Source organism: Symphodus melops (genome assembly GCF_947650265.1).
Source record: "Symphodus melops genome assembly, chromosome: 21".
Classification (NCBI taxonomy): Eukaryota; Metazoa; Chordata; class Actinopteri; order Labriformes; family Labridae; genus Symphodus; species Symphodus melops.
The window spans coordinates 17,414,467-17,435,617 of NC_136711.1; the positions used below are offsets into that span (position 1 = coordinate 17,414,467).

At 43.9% G+C, this 21,151-nt stretch overlaps 1 protein-coding gene across 1 annotated transcript in view; it reads left to right on the forward strand.

Annotated features, from left to right (window-relative positions):
* The window catches only part of LOC306842380 (heparan sulfate glucosamine 3-O-sulfotransferase 3A1-like), a 31,551-nt gene extending 11,965 nt beyond the window's left edge, over positions 1-19,586 (forward strand). Inside the window, exon 2 of the mRNA XM_079372586.1 lies at positions 17,678-19,586. Coding sequence (XP_079228712.1) covers positions 17,678-18,299 — 622 coding nt within the window. The 3' untranslated portion in view covers positions 18,300-19,586. The remainder of the gene's footprint in view (positions 1-17,677) is intronic.
* Positions 19,587-21,151: the final 1,565 nt, after the last annotated feature.

The window sequence follows — 21,151 nt, forward strand, 5'->3', positions numbered from 1 at the left end:
TTGGCTTCAGTGATCCAACCACATCATTGTGTTTCTGTTCTTTTGTGCTCAACACCTATTAAAGTCCATAATAAAAGATTTTTCATTGTTAGAAATCCTTTGAACATACCCGAGATATTGATCCTATTGTTTCCTGTAAGAACACAACAGTGGTTTAGAGGTGTTGACCCGAGGCGACAGGAGGACAGGACTTCTTTATGGGCTGGTTTTATGCGTCCTTTGGAAACTGGACACCTCGAGAACAGCAGATAAATCAAGTTTACAGTAAAATCTATTTTTCTTGCCCTTTGTTTGTCCCCGTCTTTCACCACACTTATTTCTTCCCATCCTGCCCCCATTTGAGTTGGACTGAGTTGGATTTGGATCACCAGGCTCCAGAGTAAAAACCGGCTCTGATATATCGCACCTTGCGTTTCTTTCCGTAACACTGCAGTCGTTTTTATTTTCGCAGCTGGCTAGTTCTGGGTCATCTACGGCCACTTTGGACTGAGGGTGGAACAACATTGCTGAGCCTGTGGGATTTAACCCAAGTCATTTCAACCGTCAAACATGTGGCAGGGCCGGGGCTTATTATGTCATTATGCTGTCAGTACGATTGTTTATTCTGACATCTTGGTCTTACAATGTCACATCCTTCCCTTCTGTCGTATCTTCACGAAGAGGAGGAAGCTGTCTATTTAGAAGCCAACCGCCAGCATGGACAGATGCATGAGATAAAACATTCAAAGTCTTCTCTAACAAGACGCTTTGTCTGTTCTTTATCCACTACAGCTCCGGCAGCCACCTCCCTAAACACGCCCCCATCAATTATTAATCCAGCCAATTAGCAGGGCTGCATTATTCACCAGGAAGCTGTGATCACATCCATTAACGGCGCCGCCTCGCCTCATTGTGGCTGTCCCAGGCGGCACTCACACAAAGACCCCCTACCCAGTCTACAGACCACGAACCCATGTATCCAGCATGTTCAGGAAGTTGTACAATTTTGTGTCACTTTTTTTCATACTGCTCACTTTCAGGGAGAGATGCACTGTATGAACCTGGGTTGGAGTTCCTAGCTAAAATGCTGCTCACTGCACTGTATAAACAGCAACAGCTCTCTTTGGCTCCAGACATTACTTTTTTAATAAAAATATGACGGCATGTACCAAAAGGTACCCAAACTGATAAACATGACAGACTGACAAATGAGCATAGGAATTAAAAAACAAACAGTTTTAAAGCTTATTATACCGAAAACAACAACAAAATCACTCTTTGTATCCTCCTAATAAATCAACCAGCACCGCTCTGTCCAAAGATGTCCACTGATAAGACCTGAAGACAACATTATCAAGGCTGTGGAGATAAATTACTTCACATCAGTCGGACGGATTTTATTGTCAATGGTAGGACTGAGTACAGGATTTTTATAGTTCAGCTATATTAGCAGTTTTACTACTCTGATGTTTTTGTAGCTGATTCTCTTATAAGCTACGGCGAGAAAACAAACAGTGCTTTAGTAGGTAGAATCTCTGGCCGTCTCATGATTCATTTCAGAATTGATTTTCCATTCAAAACGATTCTGGATTCATCGCTCCATGGATTCAAGGTCTCCTTTTGATTTAGTCCCTGCTTCAGGATCTGCTCCAGTCATCTGTGTCATCCATTTGTTTTTCTACTGAGTTAAAGAGCTAGCTTAGCACTTAGCAGGGAGTGACAGATTAGCCAAAAGAAAAATCGATTTTTGGAAGTTATGAATGTATTTAAAATCTTACAAGATAGGAGTTTTCCTCCACCTTCATCTGTAAGTACAGTCAGGGAAACCAGCTTCTGAAAGATCGTTCTGCTTTGAAATGGACCACACATGTAGCTGCATCAATACTCTTGTACTGTACATTGACTGTTACAGTCTCGTACTACAAGAATTCATCGAAATTGTCAACATCATGCTCAAGATTTTGAATTCAATGTCACGAGATCAAGACGACCGAAACCTGTCTCAAACGTCAGTAAAAGAATGATCAATCTGACACGGCGTCATTAGTTCTGGATGAAAATCAAAACGATGTCCTGCCCTCCGTCTTTATCTGTGAAGAGGAAGTCATGTGTTTGCTGTCCTCCCACTGTTTCCCACAGATCTCCAAACAGAGCGCTGCTCCTGATTGCTTGTCACTGCGATTTATAGACCCTCGAATCTCTGAACAAAATCACTTCCTGTTTTTTTCCCCGTGTTTACCGGACACACGGACGGGCGGCCGCACATTTTTCGATAAAGAGTGATTTATTTTCATTTGCTTATCTGCTTAATTGATGTCCCCCAGGCCTCCCTGGCAGCCATAATTTCATTACACAAACAATTTAGAGAAGTTTGATTAACACAAATGAGAGTTCAGGGCCCCCACAGGTTTGCATGTTGCTCCTACACGTCGACTCTCTTCCGGGCTCAGCCTTTGTATCACACTCATTAATAACCTTTCCTTAACCAAACAGATAAAAGCAAGACATTTAAATGAGCACCCTTAAGGACAAGAGACTTGCTTTTCATTTCCCTTTGATTGCAAACCTGTCGACATATTCAAAATGTCAGATTTCTTGTTGTTTTTTTAATCATGGTACTTTAATCCAACATGCATTTCACTCCTTAACGGCCTATATTTCTCTTGAATCAGCAAATACGTGGCTGACTTTAAACCCCCTCTGCCTTGAACCAGATTCTCATTATGGCCATTGAGACGCAACCGTATTGATTTTTGTCGTTCAGGATTCACCACAAGCATTGATGTATGTCCCTTCGGAGACAACTGTGTGTAATTAGGCTCATATATAGTCGAGGGTTCACCCCACTATCACCTCAGCTGTAGACCTCCTCACTCAGGATTCTGGGCTTTGTTGGCTCAAATGTTAGGCGTATGCTAATGGACACACACACACACATTTAAATGCACTTACACAGACTCACACATGCATGCACAGGCTGAGTGTGAGGCTGTCGTGGGCAGGTCTGTGTCTGACATACACATTTATTACATCATATTATTTTCCACTCAGCCCAGCAGCAGCAGCAGCGGTGAATATGCTCTTTCACCGCCCTGTTTTTCGCTCTTACGTTTCTTCTCTCTCTCTCTCTCTCGTATCCAACTGGCTTTTTCAAACAAGGTCGGCTCTGGCAGGGCGTAAATCCAGCAGCAGGGATTTCCCCCCCTCGCCCACAAAGCTTTTTACTTCTGGCAGTCGTTTTCCAGCTCTCTCTGATGAACTCTTGGATGCATGTTGTAGCTTTGAGAAAGCGCTCTTTGCCGTTGCTAGGTGAATGCACAAACTTGCACATGCAGAGAGACACACGTGTTCACGTTCCCTGATTATATTACATGCTTACACTGACAAAACTGCAAACACTGAACGCTTATGGGATACATGCAGTGAGGGCTCGGACTCAAACTCAATGTTTGTGAACATAACGTATGCTAGCTTTAGCTGACTAGCTGCCTAAGTCCTTGATGCATCTATAGCACGTCTAAAGAACACAAAGACTTCATTAAAACACAAAGATGTAATCGACTGGAGGGGTTTCACTGAAAGGCTCACTCCGAACTCTAAACTCGTGAAACTCTGAAAACCTTACACCGAGCAGATAAAACATGAGAATAAAGGTCGCTCACACGTCCCGAGATAGTCACAATTTTGCTTTTACTTCCACACTATTGTCTCTGTAGGTTTACTTTGCCATTACAGCCCAGTAATGTAAATGCAAATGTGATTGAAAGTGCTTCATAATGGCCTCTATTACACTGTCATGAATATGAATGGCACTCATATGCATTTCGTTTTGCTTTGCTTCTTTTTCTCTTGAAGGATCGCGCACGCCCGGCCCCTCCTCATCATTGTCTTTACGCCCTATTTATTTGTCTTCTAATTGTGATTCGGGCGGTCGTATTTATTCGTGTCTCTCTCTCTCTCTCTCTGTATGTGCGGCACATCCGTCATTCAAGCCTGGCAGAGTTTGACTCAATAACAGCGCAAATATCCAGCCGTTATCTCTCCGCCGAGTTCTCCCTCAATGTTAATGTGTTTTTAGGACGATTACATCAACGGGAAATATTGGAGGAAAAAAAAAAAATCCCTCTGATTGATAACAGGAATCGTCAAGCCTGGATCCCCTTCCCCCTCCGCACCCCATTAACTGTCTCGATGGCACCTTCCGACTTGGACCGCGCTGTGCCGGTGGCTCAGTTGTCGCTTTGGCTTCCAGTGAGAATTGGAACGTTTTGATTGGACATTGGGAAAACAACACAGACCTACATGTAGTCCCAACATCTCTCATGGAGAGATAACTGCTGGACTATATCTGTCAGGGCGTACGACTTCTTCAGTCAGCTATGAACACAAGAGGTGACGTCTTCATGTTCAGAATCAGTTAAAGTTCTCCCCTTCATCTGAATGGCATTGCTGTCGGAAAAATATCTGGCTTCAAACTTTTGCGATGAGTCATGGTTCTTCTTCACCCCCCTTAACAAAGTGATTAAGAGTGGTTTCAAATCAGAAGCAGACCATGGTTCTGTCTGTCTCTACAGCGTCACTCGATAATAAAGGATTTTTTTGGTTTTGTTTTAAAGGAAATCTAATTTACAATCTACAGAAGCTTGTTCAGATGGTATTATTTCAGCAGGAACAAAAAAGGATAGCTGACAAAGTGTATGTCCTGACTGTGTTGGTTCATTCTGTCCCAAGATCTTTTTTTTGTCGAGCTCATGAAGTGAGAAATGGAAAAGAAAAAAATATGCATTAAAAGTGCGTCTTATACACTGGATTTTTTTATTTATTTAAATTTACTCATTGCACATAAAGCACAAATTATAAGGTCATGTTTTATTTTATTTTATTTAAGACCCTGAAGATTTCAAGACAAAGCTTAAAGCGAGCTTAAAAAGTCAAAACTTAAAGATGGTGAACTAACTGAATCTCCTGTTTGCAGTCCTTTTGAAAAGACACATGGTTGGTATTGGTGTCACTTCTCTCCCTGCTAACACTCAGCTCCCGGTTCCAGCCGAGCGCCTTTTTTAAGCAGGGAGAAAAAAAAGAAGCTTCCACTACACTCTAACCGTTGTCCTAACCCCGACAAAGAGACTCTGCCCTGTAATTACGCTCCATTTCTAAAACCATCCGTCTCAGCTCACACCGAGCTGACAGGCTAAAACATTAGCACGTTGTCAGCGGCTCCTCTGTTCCACTTCATATGATCAATCCAGCCTCCCGGATGGGGTTACCTCTCCGCACTTTGGGGGAGGAAGAGGAGGTGTTTTCCTGTTGTGCTCCGCTGCGATGGAGGGCCTCCTGGTTTCTCACTGTGGGTCTGTTGCATTCTGGGTCACAGCTCAGCCCCGGGCAACCGCTGCCTCTGCGTTTCGCCCTCCTGTGTCGTCTCAGCCCCTCTGACATTCTGCGGCGGGGTCATCTTTCACCTCCTCTTGGAGCGTTGAACGCGTCTCCCACCTCGCTGGCACAGCTTACAATCACTGCAAACTTGTGACATCACTGTTGCTGATAGCAGAGTGATGTCACACGCCTCAAATCACCTGCTCTGTGCGCATGCTGCCGTCGCCTCAACAGAAACCATCTGCACTGAGTTCCATTTTCCCCGGGCTGTTTATTTAATGCATAATGCAAGCGACACAAAATGGAAATCACCCATCCAACCATGTCTTTAACCTCGACTCCTTCCTGCCTGCTTTTTCCTGGACTGCATTCAGCCTCATCACTTGTGAGCATATATCATTTTGGTAACTTGTTAGCGAATCATTTATTCTCCGGCAGGTTTAAGGAGAAGCAAAAAAAAAAAAAAAAAAGGAATCCGATGAAATATTTAAAGCTGCTACAGTAGATGTGAGGAAAGGAAGATAATCTTCACCTTCCTCTGCCTGTGTGTCTCTGCGGCTACAATCTACAGAAGAAGAAGAAAAAAAACCTAGAGCCTGTGTGTAATGAGTTTACGTCAAAAAAGAAGTGATAAGAGGGAGCATTCACACATGCTAATCTCTGCCCTCTCTCTCTCTCTCTCTCTCTCGCTGCTGCTTCTTCTTCTTCTGTGGTGGCAGGAGGTGCGTGCTCGCTGGTGCGCTCTGCTCTGGCTTGGCACCCAGATTGGGAAAGCGACGTGATGGTGCCAGGCGCTTTGTGTTCTGAGCCTGGGAGAAAGAAAGATGGAGGGAGGGAGGGAGGGAGGGGGGAGAGTGGGGGTGAGGATGAAATAGGAAAAGGCGGTAGACAGAGAGGAAGAGAGGATGGAGACAGTGTAATCACTTTTACACTCGCAGATACCGCTGTCCGCCTGACACTTGACTCTTATCCCCAGGCTCCTCTCTGCACTCCTTCTTCTCGTATCTCACTGTCTCACTTCCTCCTTTAAAATCTCCGGGGGTTTTAAATCCCCTATGGTTTTCCAGCTATATGATTCAGGGCCTTATGTACATGAAAAAAACATCTTCAAAGTATCAGAGATTAGTTTCAGTCTAAATTCCATATTTTTATAAAAAGTTTCCTCAGACGTTCTTCATACTCTTGCCACAGGTTGTGCCATCATTTCATGATCAAAGACGTCACCATGCATCCTTTCAAAATAAAAGACGTTTGTTTTTCCAGACAGGGAAATAAAGTAAGCAAGGAGTGAGGCAGAAAAAGACAAAAGCAAAACGATAACATTAAAAATAAAATCTCTGGGTCGCTTGCACCAATCAATAAATCGGCACGGTGAATCGTATCGTCCCCTGCGTCAAGTAAATCCCTGCGTCATTTGTCATTTCATGCAGCGCTCATTCATTCAAACCTCTGGCAAAATGACGGCGGCTTATGAGCTAATGTAGCATGTGTCTCCCTTCTATCTTCAAACTAAAGTCTGTTATTGACCCATTGGAACCTTTCTCCATCTCACACTGTGTGGATGCTTTTCTTTAAACACAGCTCTGATATCTTAAATGCATTATGAATGTCACAAGCTGGATTGATTTTTAGCCGAAACATGAACTCTCTGCTTTTTGCCCACATGAAGTTTTTTCATTTTTCTTTTTTTTCTTTTGCTATCTTGTTAACTTTTTTCGTTCAGCTCGGACTTTATGCGCCCAGAAAACTGGTTAAAGTCAACTGCCAAACATTTGATGTTACAGCTATTGGATTTCATAGAAGGTGATGTTGAGCAGCCTCTCAGCCCTGAGACAAAGCATTGTTAGAGAAGGAAAAGCTGAAAGTGATCCTTGCAGCTCTCTGCTGAGGTAGTCCACAATGTCTGAGAGGAAAATACAAGCATGCAGTTCGGAGAAAGAATATCTGCCAGCACGTCGACTGCAGCTCCGTTGGCTGAGACGCCACCTGACTAATTTTGGCTCCTCTATGTGCATTTTGAACAGGACAATGACTCCTTTTCAGAAGTCGTTCTATTTTAGAAAATCCCAGGCGGTTTACAGTCAGAGCTTTTAGAAGTACGCCAGACGACTCAGACTCAGGCTTTCAACCTGTCAAGTTGTTACTTAAACTGCGGCGTATGATTCGCAGTTCACTTCTATTTATTATAATCAGTGCATTTATATTCCTGCTCGTGCTGTGGGTGTGACACCCAGAGACGGCTGAAGACTGAAGCGGACGTTGTGTAGTTTTTGGGTTTTGACAATGCGCATGATCATTTACACACCAGCTTTTTATCTCGTGGACGTGTTGTGTTGTTAAACGTATTCTTATTTATAATATGGCAGTGACAACTTACACTACTGTAAAACCACCTCAGCCAGCTCTTCTTCTTCCTCGACACATCCTTCCTGTATTCTCGTCAAGTTGAGGCTAAAACATACAAGCTAGTGATCTGACACTTTCTCCGCTGACGTAGCAGCAGGAGCAGTTTGAGGTTCATCGTCTGGGCCAGGCGCACGCCAACGTGCGACTGCACGAGCTTCAGATCGAGCCCTAAAACCTTTTGGATCACGACGGAACCACCTGAGCCTGAGTTCACCCCTCGAGGACGGACGAACACTCGGAGAGAAAACAGAACATTTGCATCCTCGTCTTGACTGTGAATGTCACTCAAGAGGGAACACTTCTTAACTCCTCCTCCTCCTCCTCCCCCTCTCCTCGTTCCTACAGGAGCTCCCCGCTGCACGCCCGTTGACCGGCTCAGCTGCAACACAAGACATATCAAGTGCTCGTGCTGCACCTCTTTACCGTGTCAATGGAAAACAGATGGAGGGAAACAGTGAAGCTGCTCGGGGGCAAAGAGTGCCTCAGGATTGTTGAATGTTCATTTAAGTTTGAAATATGCTGTAATCCATCACGGCCCCCACTGTCTCAGGGTGTTTATAGCACGGCTGGTTAATGGAGCCAAGCCTGATAAGCTGACAAAATGAATTATACAGGTTTTAACTTGAGATGATAACACACGTGCATGTTGCTGCACCATTAATACTGCATTGTATTTTCTACTTTCACTCTCTGCTGCTGGCTGAGAACAGCAGCATTTCAGAACATTCCCGTGAGTTTAATAGTTTTTTTTTCTTTCTCTGTCTTCTTGAATCTGCGCACGTTTCCTCGCACTGATAATGAAAGCTTCATGTGTAATTTTACAAGACTGTGTTCAAGAAGCCACCTCCAGGGATACCAGACATTACAGATAAAGTGTTGGCGAATATGATGAAGCAGAAAAAAAAAAAAACATCATCCTGTCCTCGTGGAGTTTATTCCTGATTGAATAGCCTGAAATCAAAGTACCAAACATAAATGTGCAAAATAGAAAAAGAAGTCTTTTGTCATAATAATCAGAATCAGCTTTATCGGCTAGGTACAATAAAGAATGTAAAGGTGCAGATATACTGTAAGCATCATGTGTTGGGTTTCTATGTATAAAACAGGCAGACCGCTTGCAGTATTCAAATCAGACTTAAATGGAATAGAGAAAATATCAAAAGGATTCGAATGATCCCTTGTGAGATCAAGACATCGCACTCCGTGAAGAAGAAACACTGAGGAGTGCTCGTTCCAGCCGTCAGGGATTGTCTTTGTGCCAGCTCATCATTTTGTGTCCACAGAACGATCGGATTCTGCGCTTTACTCCTCAGTCTTTGGCCTTTATATTCTTTGAAATCACCGGCTTTCTCTCAGCTCTGATACTTCGTCTTTCTTTGAGCTTCGGCAGCAGCACTGGAGGCCTGCGCGTGTGCGTGTGTGTGTGTGCGTGTGTGTGTGATCAGTGCCAGCGTAAAAAGTGTCTCGTGAAGAATATCCTTCCAGCAGCAGTCTATGTGGCACATCCAGCCGATTGAAATGTTTATGTTTAAACGTTCCAGCGGCTTGAAAATCACCACGGTAATGGTCCCAAAGACAAAAGCCTTCGCCTTTTTGTCATGGGTAATTATCACAGAGCACTCCCACAAAGCCTTCCATTTGGCTCTGAACTCATTTCATTTTGCTCTCATGCATTTGACACCATTTTTTTTTAATTCAAACCAAACTTTAATGTAGAATTTAAACATCCATTGAAAAAGTTCCCAATTGAAGCAGTCGCTTGCTTTTTTCTTTCTTGGATTATTTCCATCCGAGAAGCTATCGAGAAAGGATAAGCGGGCTATAGAATGGCTACTTGAAATTTGCTAATGAGGCCACCTTAAAGATATAAGGGATCCTTCAAGAAACACAAAAAGCTCGGGAAATGAGCTTTGGTATTAAACCCAAAGTGTCTTATCTTCCACAAGCTGTTGAAACCGGAAAAAAAAACTGAGTTGGCGAAAAGAAAAAATAGAGTTGAGCTGTTATTAAAGCGGATCCCGCTGAAGTGTCGCCTCCACATGCTCTGTCTCAAACTCCATGTATCTCTGAACAAGTAGGTCAGAGGAAGATGAAAAAGTAATGGGAGCGCTGTGTCTCCGATATGTACACCACTCTGTGATGACATGAGATACAATGCAGAGCTACAGTTTGGGTTAGCTTATAGTCATTTGGTTGAATGGAGCATGAAATGCGAAGTACAGCCTCTTCTCTTCTGGCCGGTGTTTCTGTGGGTTTTCCAGACTCCTCGAGTAATAACAGGAAGCAGGACAACATCGTAACATTTATTTTTGCTAACTCTGCAGATTTTACTCCTGCCAATTTGACTACATCTCCCATGTCATCTTGACCTCTCCAGATCCCAAGTGTCCACGTACAGAAGGCAGCATTTTGAACAATGGTATGGAGTGTAGAGCTGTTTCTCCAAGCCATGTATGCGTTTTAAAAGAGTTCTTTAAATTAGCACATTCATGGTCCGCAAAAGTCAAATCATTGACTGTGATCTGATCAAAATGTGACCTCTGTTGGGTTGAGACGTTATGGACTTCTGGTGTAGCCCAGCGATAAGACGTCTTTCTTGAAGCATCGCCATTTTTTACCATCTTACGACCAAATAAAGAAACAGAGAAGGGAGAATATATTGAGACATAAAGTCTAGTAGCAGATTGTTAGCTTTAGTTACATGCATCTGTTTAAAGACAACAGTTAAAGCTCAGTGTTGTTTAGTTACGTCCAATGGGCTTTAGGACGACGTTTGCTCTATCCCGATCCGGCTCCTTCTCTCCCTTCAGGACGCTTCTCCTGTGACAGCCATTTCTCGCTGTAACAGCTAAGACTACAAACGTAAACCAGAACACTTCAGATACCAAAATCTGCTCCTGGACTTTCAGTTGCTCCATTTCTACAGGACAGATTTACGATCCACGAGCTGGCAACATGAGGTACTGAGTGACGAATCTTTAATACTACAGTATTTGATGAATGTCATGGACGTGTTGGTGAACAGCGGTTCAGTTATGGTCCAAGCTCAATGAACTTCCAAATGTTTTTTAAATCACATGCTAGTATGCTAATACGTCAAAGCTTGAAATACTTTCACAGTTTAAGCTCACTGGAACAACCTTCGCCTTGAACTGTTTGCCTCATCAGTTGGATCTTAAAGCGAGCGAACTCTGCTTGTTGGTGTGGAGAACGCTTCAGATGGCTTGAATGCATCCTGCTGCAGCTTCTGTCCGGTTTTTTCTTCTTCTTCTTCTTCCACCACAGTTAGAAAGGGTAAATAATTCACAAGCAAGTTCCAATAAAGATAAAGCTTATTTTTTTTCCACTTTACGCAATAAACCGGGGATTTACACTCCGCATGGAGGGAGGAGAAAAAAAAAAAAGGATTCTGTGAAAAACACTGCTGATAAATTTATAAGAACACACAGCAAAGCTAACTCTATAAATTTTTCACGAAATCAAGCTTTGTGGTCGTTCGGAAAGAAGAAAGGGAGGGAAAAAGTCTGTGCTCGCGTCCAGCCGGGAGATTAATTCATCCTTTTGCATTTTGTTGAAAAAAAAAAAAAAATGTTTTCACTGCAGTGTATCATAGCGTTTTATTCTTGTAGCACTATTTATTATCAAGCTCTCCCCGTAACGAATCGCATGAGTGAGATTATTTTTTCTTTTCCAGACGTTATTTATGAGCTCTCTTACGTTTGAGTGTACATGAAAAAATAGAAATTTTCCAAGTGTGGCCAAACATTTCAACGGAGATAAATTGCGACAGGCCAGCACTATTTCTCAAGCCTTGTGTTAGAAGCTCGAAAATTGCGTTTCAATGCTTTCCCCAGCTAATAGGCATTTGGACTGAATCCTAAGATGAATGAGAAAAGACAACACAACTTTGTGAAGCTTTGTGCCGTTTCCATTGCTTTTCTTTTTTTTTTCCCCCTCATTAGACTCTGGCGTTTGTTGATTAACTCGCCTTTATTGTTTTTCCCTCCATGGTGACCTCACGGAGGACAGCGTCCTTTATCCTGCTGCTTGTCTTTGTCTTTTAAGTGTTTCACCATTTGTTCTATTCATGAAACTTGGGTTTTAACTTTACACACTTTTTCCATTTTTCGGTGTAATTTCCTGCTCTCCTCCCTCGCAGAACCACCGCGAGCTTTTCTCGACCCTTCACTTCCTTTTTCGTCTCATTTGAAAGACAAGTTGTCATCGACCTTGACTGTGAATTTCCTGTTATTCTTAAAGCTTACACGTGGCCGTTTTTCATCCTCTCTGACGTTGTTATCTCATGTCTGGTGCTTTCTCTCCTCTACTCGCTCTTTATCAAAACCTCGTCATTTCCCCGAGGGAAACAGAACACCCTGTCCTCCCATGTTGTTTTCCAAGAATAGACGACTCTCTTATCTCGTAATTGTGCGTCGTTCAAAATTGCTTCCTACCCCCTGCTGTTCCCATGTACCACTCTGATTTCACTCTTCCCTTCCAAGAATGCACCTTGGATCATTTCTACTTAACCCACAGTGGAAGCTGCATCTGAATGAGCTTCATTAATCAAATGAATCTGACTTCTTAATCAAGCACGACTCACACAATTCTTTTTAGTCCATGTTAACAATTATAGAACAATTATAACGCGTGTGTGTGTGTGTGTGTGTGTGTGTGTGTGTGCAAGGGTGATGTTGCTATTTATTACTTTCGGAGTGATGTATGTTTTTATGCATGTTTTGTTAGCTGCCAAGGAACTGCAGATGCAAATTAGCCCAAAGCTAACTCTGTTGCAGAACGTCCAATGGTTACATTTAGGTTTTAATTGCACACAGTCCCTTCCAAATAAAGTTGAAATTGCATTAAAACAACAGCCAAGAGCTGCGTCAACGCCTCAAACGATTTGCTTTGCAGTTCTAAATCACTAAGAATCAAGAATTTGACTTTTCGTTGTTTTGAGTTAGCCTCAAATGAAACGAGGCCTGAATGAAAATTTGAATCTTTTAGTAAAATGGATCCAGAATTTGTTCAGAATTGCAAAAATAAAGTGCAGTTTATTTAGCAATAAGAAGTCAGCATGGGAGTTTATTATTACTTATAAAGTAACAAAAAGTGATTTCACTTCAAAGCGCAGACTTTCCTTGATCCGGTCGACTAATGAGCAAGAACTACGAGTACACAACGTCCGCATCGGAAGCTGAGAAATCCAGACGGCAGACACTTTGTTCAGCTGCGTTGGAGGAGTGAGGGAGGATTTAGAGCTGTAAAGTTCAGGTGTGCAGGCAAAGGTGACACGGAGCATGTCGGAAAGGTCATGTGGGCAGATATTGGAGGACTGCGGCCGCCACGGTCGTAAAACAGACGATTATCTTGATGTGGACCATCGGCTGCTGGAAGCTCACACCTGTAATCCCGACGGAGGCGTTTAACTCTGAACATCATACCTTGTTTGAAGACCTCAGAAATGTGAATTGCAAATGTAAATTCGTCCTTCATTTGTACTCCTATGTGGACCCTGATTCTTTTCTTTCTTTCTTTTTTTGCGGAGGCTTTAAAACGCTATCATCTCTTATCATGTGCGTGTCATTGTATTCCTCTATGTGCCGTTGGCGTCTGCAGCCCGCGGAGCAGGTTAAGGGCTGTGTTGCTGCAAAACCTCTGCAGCAGGGAGGAGTGGGCTTTCCCCCCCCCCCCCCGACGCCGCACAACAACCATTACTCTAACTCCCCCCTCCCTTCTCTCTCTCTGACCTCTGCTAGCATCCACTGACCTGGAAAATATCAGGCGAGTCCAAGCCACCAAGAGCGGCGCTGGCCTTTGCTTCGCCTGCAAACAGCAGAAATATTGAGCCAATTACAAGATGATTATCTGGTGCGAGCGGCGAGGGAACACTGTGGGAGTGTAGTTATGTCTGCCAGGGCTCCCCGCTGCAGGAGGAAAAATGAATCAAAGGCTTGCAGGGGGGGGGGGAGAAGTGGACGGCTCTCACTCGCCCACTTGCCTCTGTGTCTTTACAACTCCCGTCAATTGACAGGCGTTGGCCCCGATCCAAGCTGCTTTCTAGAAGAATATGAGCAGGAGGGGCCCATTCAGAGCTGATCACATGCTTGTTTTTTGTTTTTTTTTACTCCTCTGTAATTCACATGTCAAGCTGTCATATTATGCATACTCCCAGTTTACAGTAAATAAGACCTTCTGGCCTCGTCAGACTTTTCTTGGCCTTTACATAACGAGCAGACATGAGTCACTGCGAGCGTTTAAGTTGGTTTGCGAGAAGAATTTGTTCAGTAGGGAAATGAAAGCGGCGATGCGTCAGGCCCTTCAGTCCAGAGTGGTTACTTTATAGACGAGCCTACAAAGGACTCATTGAGTGATGTACTGCGTGTTACTGTGTACATTGGATTCGTTTTTTTTTAATAGGGAATAAAGACAGTCCAATGAATCCTGGCGCCCTTCTTCAATTTAGTTAGTTCCATATGAGCGGAATGACGTACAATTACAACATGTGTTATGTTCTGTCATGTACACAAACTGTTTAGTTTTCTTCTTAACTTGTTAGTCATCCTACACATTTTTTTCCGCCCGCCTGCTCTTAAATGCGTTCCAAGGAGTCAATTTGATTTCAAACCAGGCGAGAGTTCATGTACCGTGTTTCGTATTTCACTTTGGGTCCAAGTCCTCTTTCTGAAGTGAGACCCCGCTGCCCGTGTTTCACGCATCGCTGAGCGGAGGGAGTCGTATTTTAGCGGCGCGATGAAGACATCAAAGCAGAATGTGGAACGGCAGTAAATATTAAGAGCTTGGACGTTTTGTCATCTGTTACATCACCTACCATGCCAATAAAGTTTCATTTGGAAGCGCAGCATGCCTCGGCTGCAGAATGGAAAGAAATATCCCACTGTGGTTCCCTTACTGTAAAAACGAGTATCCTGGCCCCTTTACCAAGACTGAAAGTAGAGCACTGATGTTCTTCTCTTGGATAACTTCTGTACATTCGTCACTTTAATGATGAGTTGACTAACGTACATTAAGTCTAAGCCAGTCCAAGTCGTGGCCCATCTGAAACCTACCTGAACCTGATGTGCTTTTATTGATTCTTTAATGATAAGAACTAGTTATGAAAAAAGTCAGACCAGATTAAAAAACAGAAGAATTCACAACTACAGGAAACAGATTTGAAACCCACCCATAAAGAGAAAACTAACATGTTGACAAATAGACCCAAGCCTCTACAGCGGGACACAATGGGAATAAACCAGTCGTCTTTAGAACTCAGGACTCGCGCCAAAAATCTGCCCAATGATCTTTTAATGTGTAGCCTGCTTAAGGGATTGTTCCAAAGTAATATAGAACTAAAAGTGTACTTGGACTAAAAAAAAGACGATATCTCTTATCATGCGGCATTTTTTCAAATGAAATTGGTTTCAAATTATAACATGCAGGATCAACAGTGTCGGCTTTATATCATTTTCTTCAGTTTAACCAGCTGACTGAACCTGAAACCATTCTCAACCTTAAGCTCACAACCTTCATACTCTGACTTCCAAACATGTCACTCCTCATGCAGGACCCCATACCACTTTCTGTACTTTACTGACCCTGAAAATCCCCCCCCCCCCCTCCAAGAGTGCCCTCGCACAAACCCACCATCGCTGTGAGTGCATCTCCCGCAGAACGAGCGTGACGCACGCCATCAAATATGGATGCTTCCTTTAGTACAGGCTCATTTCTTTTTCATAAAACAATAATGTTGTCTTTTGCATCCAGAAGTTGCGGTCCTTCTAAGAGGGCTACGACAGAAGTCAAGTCGTCCCTGAATCAGCATGTCGCCACTATAGCCAGGAAGCCGCCCAGGAAAGACTACCTGCACGAATGAAACCCCCCCATTAATCAATAATTAGTCTCCATGTTGGTTGTTATTGCCTTGTCAGCCTGGTAGCTGTTGCAGTCCCGATGGAACTGGGCTGTTTGAAGGCACCATTATACAGCCTCACTCTGGACACTTGGGGCGATGAGGCAGATCTAATGCGAGAGGAAAGGAGCCATGTCCGTGTTCCTCTTTACCGTGTTGGAGACACTGAGAGGACTCTGGAGGTCAGCTGATGGTCAATGTTGCGGGCGGATGTCGAGACATCAATGCACCTGCGTTGCCGTTCTTGCTCTTATCCACCACTTCCTGCGTGTCCCACCAGTGCTGACCTCGTGATCTATTCCTTGCAGAGAAGAAACACTCACACACATAGCGGGGATGTGTTTTGACATGTGCCTGAAGGTATTGACGTATGGCTTTTAGATCCATTTCACTGCCTACGCTGGGACAAACCAGCAGCTGTTCTGATGCTGCCTTTGCTGCCACCTCAATATGAGTGACACTTGAGCAGTTGGGGATTCTCCATCTGATGTCATATTAGTTAGTTTAGTTATTTTGAAATGACGAAAGCCTCATCTTATTCCAGAGTCAAAGTTTTCTTTGAGTGAAGTACAGTAACTTGGGGAAGGAGAATTTCTGCTCCCCCAAAAGAAAAACTAAATTATCTTTGTACTTGCAAATGCCCAAAAACAATGTCTTATTTCTTCATCTGCCAGGCGGAAAAACAACCTCCATTACATCAGAAAAAGACGCTGTGGTTGGTAGCACCTTGATCACAGATGCTAGGTGCTTGCCGTTGCTTGAACGATCCTAGAAAAACAAAACAACGGACTCAAGTGTTGAGCACTCTTCACTCTTCACAAATTTCCGAGGGCCTTCCCCCCTTTACCGGCTCGGTGGTTCTGTCACGGGCAGAAAACAGCGTCTACCCTGGGAGCAGCCCGGGCCACTTTGTCAGCACCAGTCCTCGCTGTAAGCAGCAGCAGCCAAGCAGATGAATAATTGACGCCTGCATTCTGTACTTTGGTGAATTTTAAAGCTGTATTCTGCAGAGGCTCTAAATGGCAGAGGGAAGGCGCCGTTAATCATTCATGGGCTGCTTTTACCCGCTTTGCTTAAGGTCAGTGTCCTGAAGGCAGCTGGGCAGGAGGAAAGCACAAGAAGAGGATCGCAGAGGAGACGGGTGGCGTGGCTGAATGGATTATCTTTTTTTCCCACCCCTTTTTGGGAGTTCTTGAAATCAGGACTCAAGCGAAATAAATAAATGCTGATCCCCAGGTTGTGCCTAGCTGAACTCTTCTTGGGTGAATATTTGGAAAGGGATTGATGGTCGTACTTTATTTGCACTTGAATATCACACAGGTTAACATATTTAGGAAGCAAATCTAGGGCGTGATTGGCTGTTCAGATGAGACTGTTTGAAACTCAAACACAACTAAAACTTGATCCATATCACGTTTCAAATAAATAATTGTACAGTTAAAATATCGTTGAAGCACATCATTTTCTACCACCACTCGTTACAAAAAGTGAAAGACAAGAAGGTGATCAATTATGCTGAGAGGCTCAAATATCAATATTTTATAACCAGCACTACCCAAGTACTGCTGTAGAGATGGACAAGCTTCTTTTTCGCGCCATATGAGACTAAAGAATACCCTCTTTCAAGTGGACCCAAGGGAGCCCCCTTCTCGATTTCATAAGCCCTCAGGCTACATTAAGCTACATGCTACAGGGGAGGGAGCATCTGCATACTGTCAGCGTAACAATGTCTTTCCATTGAGAGCGTGGCACTGAGTCAACAACGTTTGGTCGCACCTCTTGGAAGCCAAATGAGTTAAAAAAAAAATCAAAAACTTCTTGGAGAGGAAAGGTTTTTGAGTTTTTTTCTGGATTGATTGGATTGGACTTCTTTAATTAGTTCACCCGAGTTTGTCCGACTGTTGTGTTTATTTAACCAACAGTGGTGGCGAGACTGTGTCAGTCTCACTGTAGTCATGTCAGGAGTGCAAGTCATTAACTTATTTTCCATTTTCTTCTTTCCAGGGATCTGATGCCCAAGACTCTGGAGGGGCAGGTCACCATGGAGAAAACCCCCAGCTACTTTGTGACTAGGGAGGCACCAGCCAGGATCTCGGCTATGTCCCGGGACACCAAGCTGATCGTGGTCGTGAGGGACCCGGTCACCAGGGCTATCTCAGACTACACACAGACTCTGTCCAAAAAGCCTGACATTCCCTCTTTTGAGAGCCTAACCTTCAAAAACAGGACTACAGGGCTCATCGACACCTCGTGGAGCGCCATCCAGATCGGCATCTACGCCAAGCACCTGGACAACTGGCTGCAGTACTTCCCCATGGACCAGATCCTGTTTGTGAGCGGCGAACGTCTGATCAGCGACCCGGCCGGAGAGCTGGGCCGCGTGCAGGACTTCCTCGGGCTCAAGAGGATCATCACGGACAAACACTTTTACTTCAACCAGACCAAGGGTTTCCCGTGCCTCAAGAAGGCCGAGGGCAGCAGCAAGCCTCACTGCCTGGGCAAAACCAAAGGGCGGACCCACCCGAACATTGATCCGGAGGTGGTCCAGAGGCTACGGGACTTCTACAGGCCCTTCAACATGAAGTTCTACCAGATGACAGGACGCTTCTTTGGTTGGGATGACTGAATGTGTTTTTGTTCGACACTGAGGACTGGGAAAATATCTGCAATGGAATATTAGGAGGGGTAAAAATGTCTGACTTTGAGAATTAAGTATTTCAGTCAAATATTCATGTAAAAACCGTCGAGAATTTCTGGGGGGTAAAACTTACAATTTAAAACAAAAAAATAAGTGTGACAACTTTTTTCCCTCAAATTGTCAAGACTTCATTCTCAGTCTCACATTTTTACCCAAACAGTGTTCCCATTACTTCCTCAGCAGTCGCCCTAGAAGCAATATGTGTCCCGCGACAGGAGAGAAACAGGCTCCCCAGATATGCAATATTTCACTGTTACATTTTTCATCGTCTTCGCCGCCTCTCATCCACAATCATGGCGATGCTTCCGCAAACACGTCGACTCGTTCGAGGGATTGTGTTACATTTTGCTGCACTATCTGAAGAAACTGTTCACTTTCAGGTCCCCGGCTGGGACACGGAGATGTTGTATGCAGTGCTTCTTAAGAAGGATGAAATCCTCCAGGGACTGATGCCATATTTTAAACGTAGCTGCTTTCAAATTCTAACTTTTTTTTTTTTTTTTTGCAAAAATCATTATAAAAAAATAAAAATATATGTATTTTCAAAATGTATTTATTCAAGAAGTACACAAGCAGTATGTATGTATTTGAAATAACTCGTCATGTTTTTATTGTTCTCATGCCTTCAGTTTTTTTTTTTTTTATTTAACACTAAAAACATCTCAGTTTCATCGCAGGTCTTTGATTTGAACCTGTACGTGTGCGAGTGGGGGAACACCGTGGGTTTGTTATTTCACGGTTGTTCCCCCACGTTCAGATAACGAAGTTACAGCGCTCACTGTTATTGGAGGAACAGCGACTCTGGTGGAGGGGAAACATTTGAAACGGGCCTTCCCCCTAAACTGTGACTCAAATTCCCTCAACATGTCTCTCTGTGAATTGAATACACTTGATGTCACTGGCCTTCCTTGCCTCGAGGCAATGTGTGTGTGTGTGTGTGTGTGTGTGTGAGTGTGTGTGTCTGTTTTTAAACCTGGAGAGCATGAGAACAACGACTGGGTTGTGTTCCTAATTTGTGTCTACTCATGTCTACTGTCTGAAAGCAGATGTGCCTCGAAAGACAAAATCTACAGTCGTGTTTCGGTGGAAGAATCAGAGAAGTGTTTTTTTGTGTTGGGGATAATGTTGCACATTTAATTGTGCTCCACTGTTTTCCTAAAGTTGGGGATTTTTAAGGCACTCCTTCAATAAAAGATGTTATATGTCAATATTTTATTCAAGCTGGCCTTCATGTTTTTATTTCTGTTTTTCATGGCAGTGACTCCGATGAAACAAAGTACATCACCACTAATAAGCAGAGAACATTGAAGCCTTCAAACTGCCTCTCAGGTGTCTAACACGCTCAGCTTCTTAGAGAATCATCGCTGCACCTCCTCGCTTCTTTTATCTCCACCGTTACACCTTTCTCACATTGTCTCTGCTTATCTGCGTTCAGCCTGTGCCAAAGGAGGTGTTGAGGATTTTAAAAAGATGTGTGCGGTCTGAACGCCTCGTTCTGGCTCTGCTGGCAGCTTCTTGGCAGCTCGAACACTGGGAGAGGCACGAGGTTTTTAAGGGGACAATGTCAGGAAAATTAAAGTGGAACTTCTTGGTTTGAAGGCAGTCACTCTGGAGCGACTGGGAATTTCAATCAGGGGAGAGAGTGAATTAAAAATTGGATTTATTTCAATGAATAACATGGAAACGTAACTCGAGTTTGGAGAATGACAATTCTGATTGCGACAGAATAAACCCACCCATGGGAGTCCAGACCCTGGTGGTGGTGAAGCTGATGACTTGATGAGACCGGATGGGTGAAGAATTGACGGATGATGATGGGCGGAGATTGTGAGGTGGAGGGGCGCAAAAAACATCAGCATGGGGGAGCGCTGCTGGCCCCATACTTCGAGGCTGTCGTCCTCGACTTGGGCGGCCCAGGTTTGACTCTCTGTTTGTTCTCTGTCCTATCTCAAAAACATCAGCATGACGGAACTAAGACACAGGCAGAATCATAATTAAAAGGGGGAGCAGGGAAACGATAGGCAGAAAATGAGGGGAGGAACTCCGTCCGATTGGTTAGATGAGCACGAACAGCCGATTATCCAATGACAGCCCCAGAAAATGACAGCGGCAATATGAGGGAGCGTGCAAAAAGGGAAGCATGAGAGAACCAATCGTGAAGGCAATCATGAATCCTGACTGAACTCATGCTAGTTCTTCATTTGAGAACTATTCACACGCCACACAGAACACATTTAAATCCTTTTTCTCCAGGGACTAAACAAAACATTTACTGTTGGTTAGTTTTAGACCCGCTTGCACCACCTCATCTTATCATTGGCATTTAGTAACCTGAAGGCCGAGAGCAGAATAATCACAGTCTCAACAGAAGGCAGTGTACAGTAAATCAAACAGTTTGTGCCCGAAGGGACAAATTGTCAGTCAGTCTTTATTCCGTGTTTTTCACCCATATTCATTTTTCCTCCTCTCCCTCGTCTCCATTTCTTCCTTCCTCCTCCACTGCACCTCTGTTTTCCTTTTGCTTGATGAATCCCCTGGTGTTTTCCTCCTGCCTGCAGCCTTCTGACTGATTTGCAAAATTGCTCTGACAGGCACTTAACAGATGGACCACGGTGAGCGGGAGGAAACCTGTTGAAAGCCTCGTCGTTTCTGCAGCTCGTTCATGCTGAGCCGATGTTGTGACTTAAGCAACCTGCGAGGAGGCACGGGAGAGAGAGAGAGAGAGAGAGAAGGGGAGCCCATGTCCATTTGTTGACTCGTTCAATTTGCTTGTTTTTCCT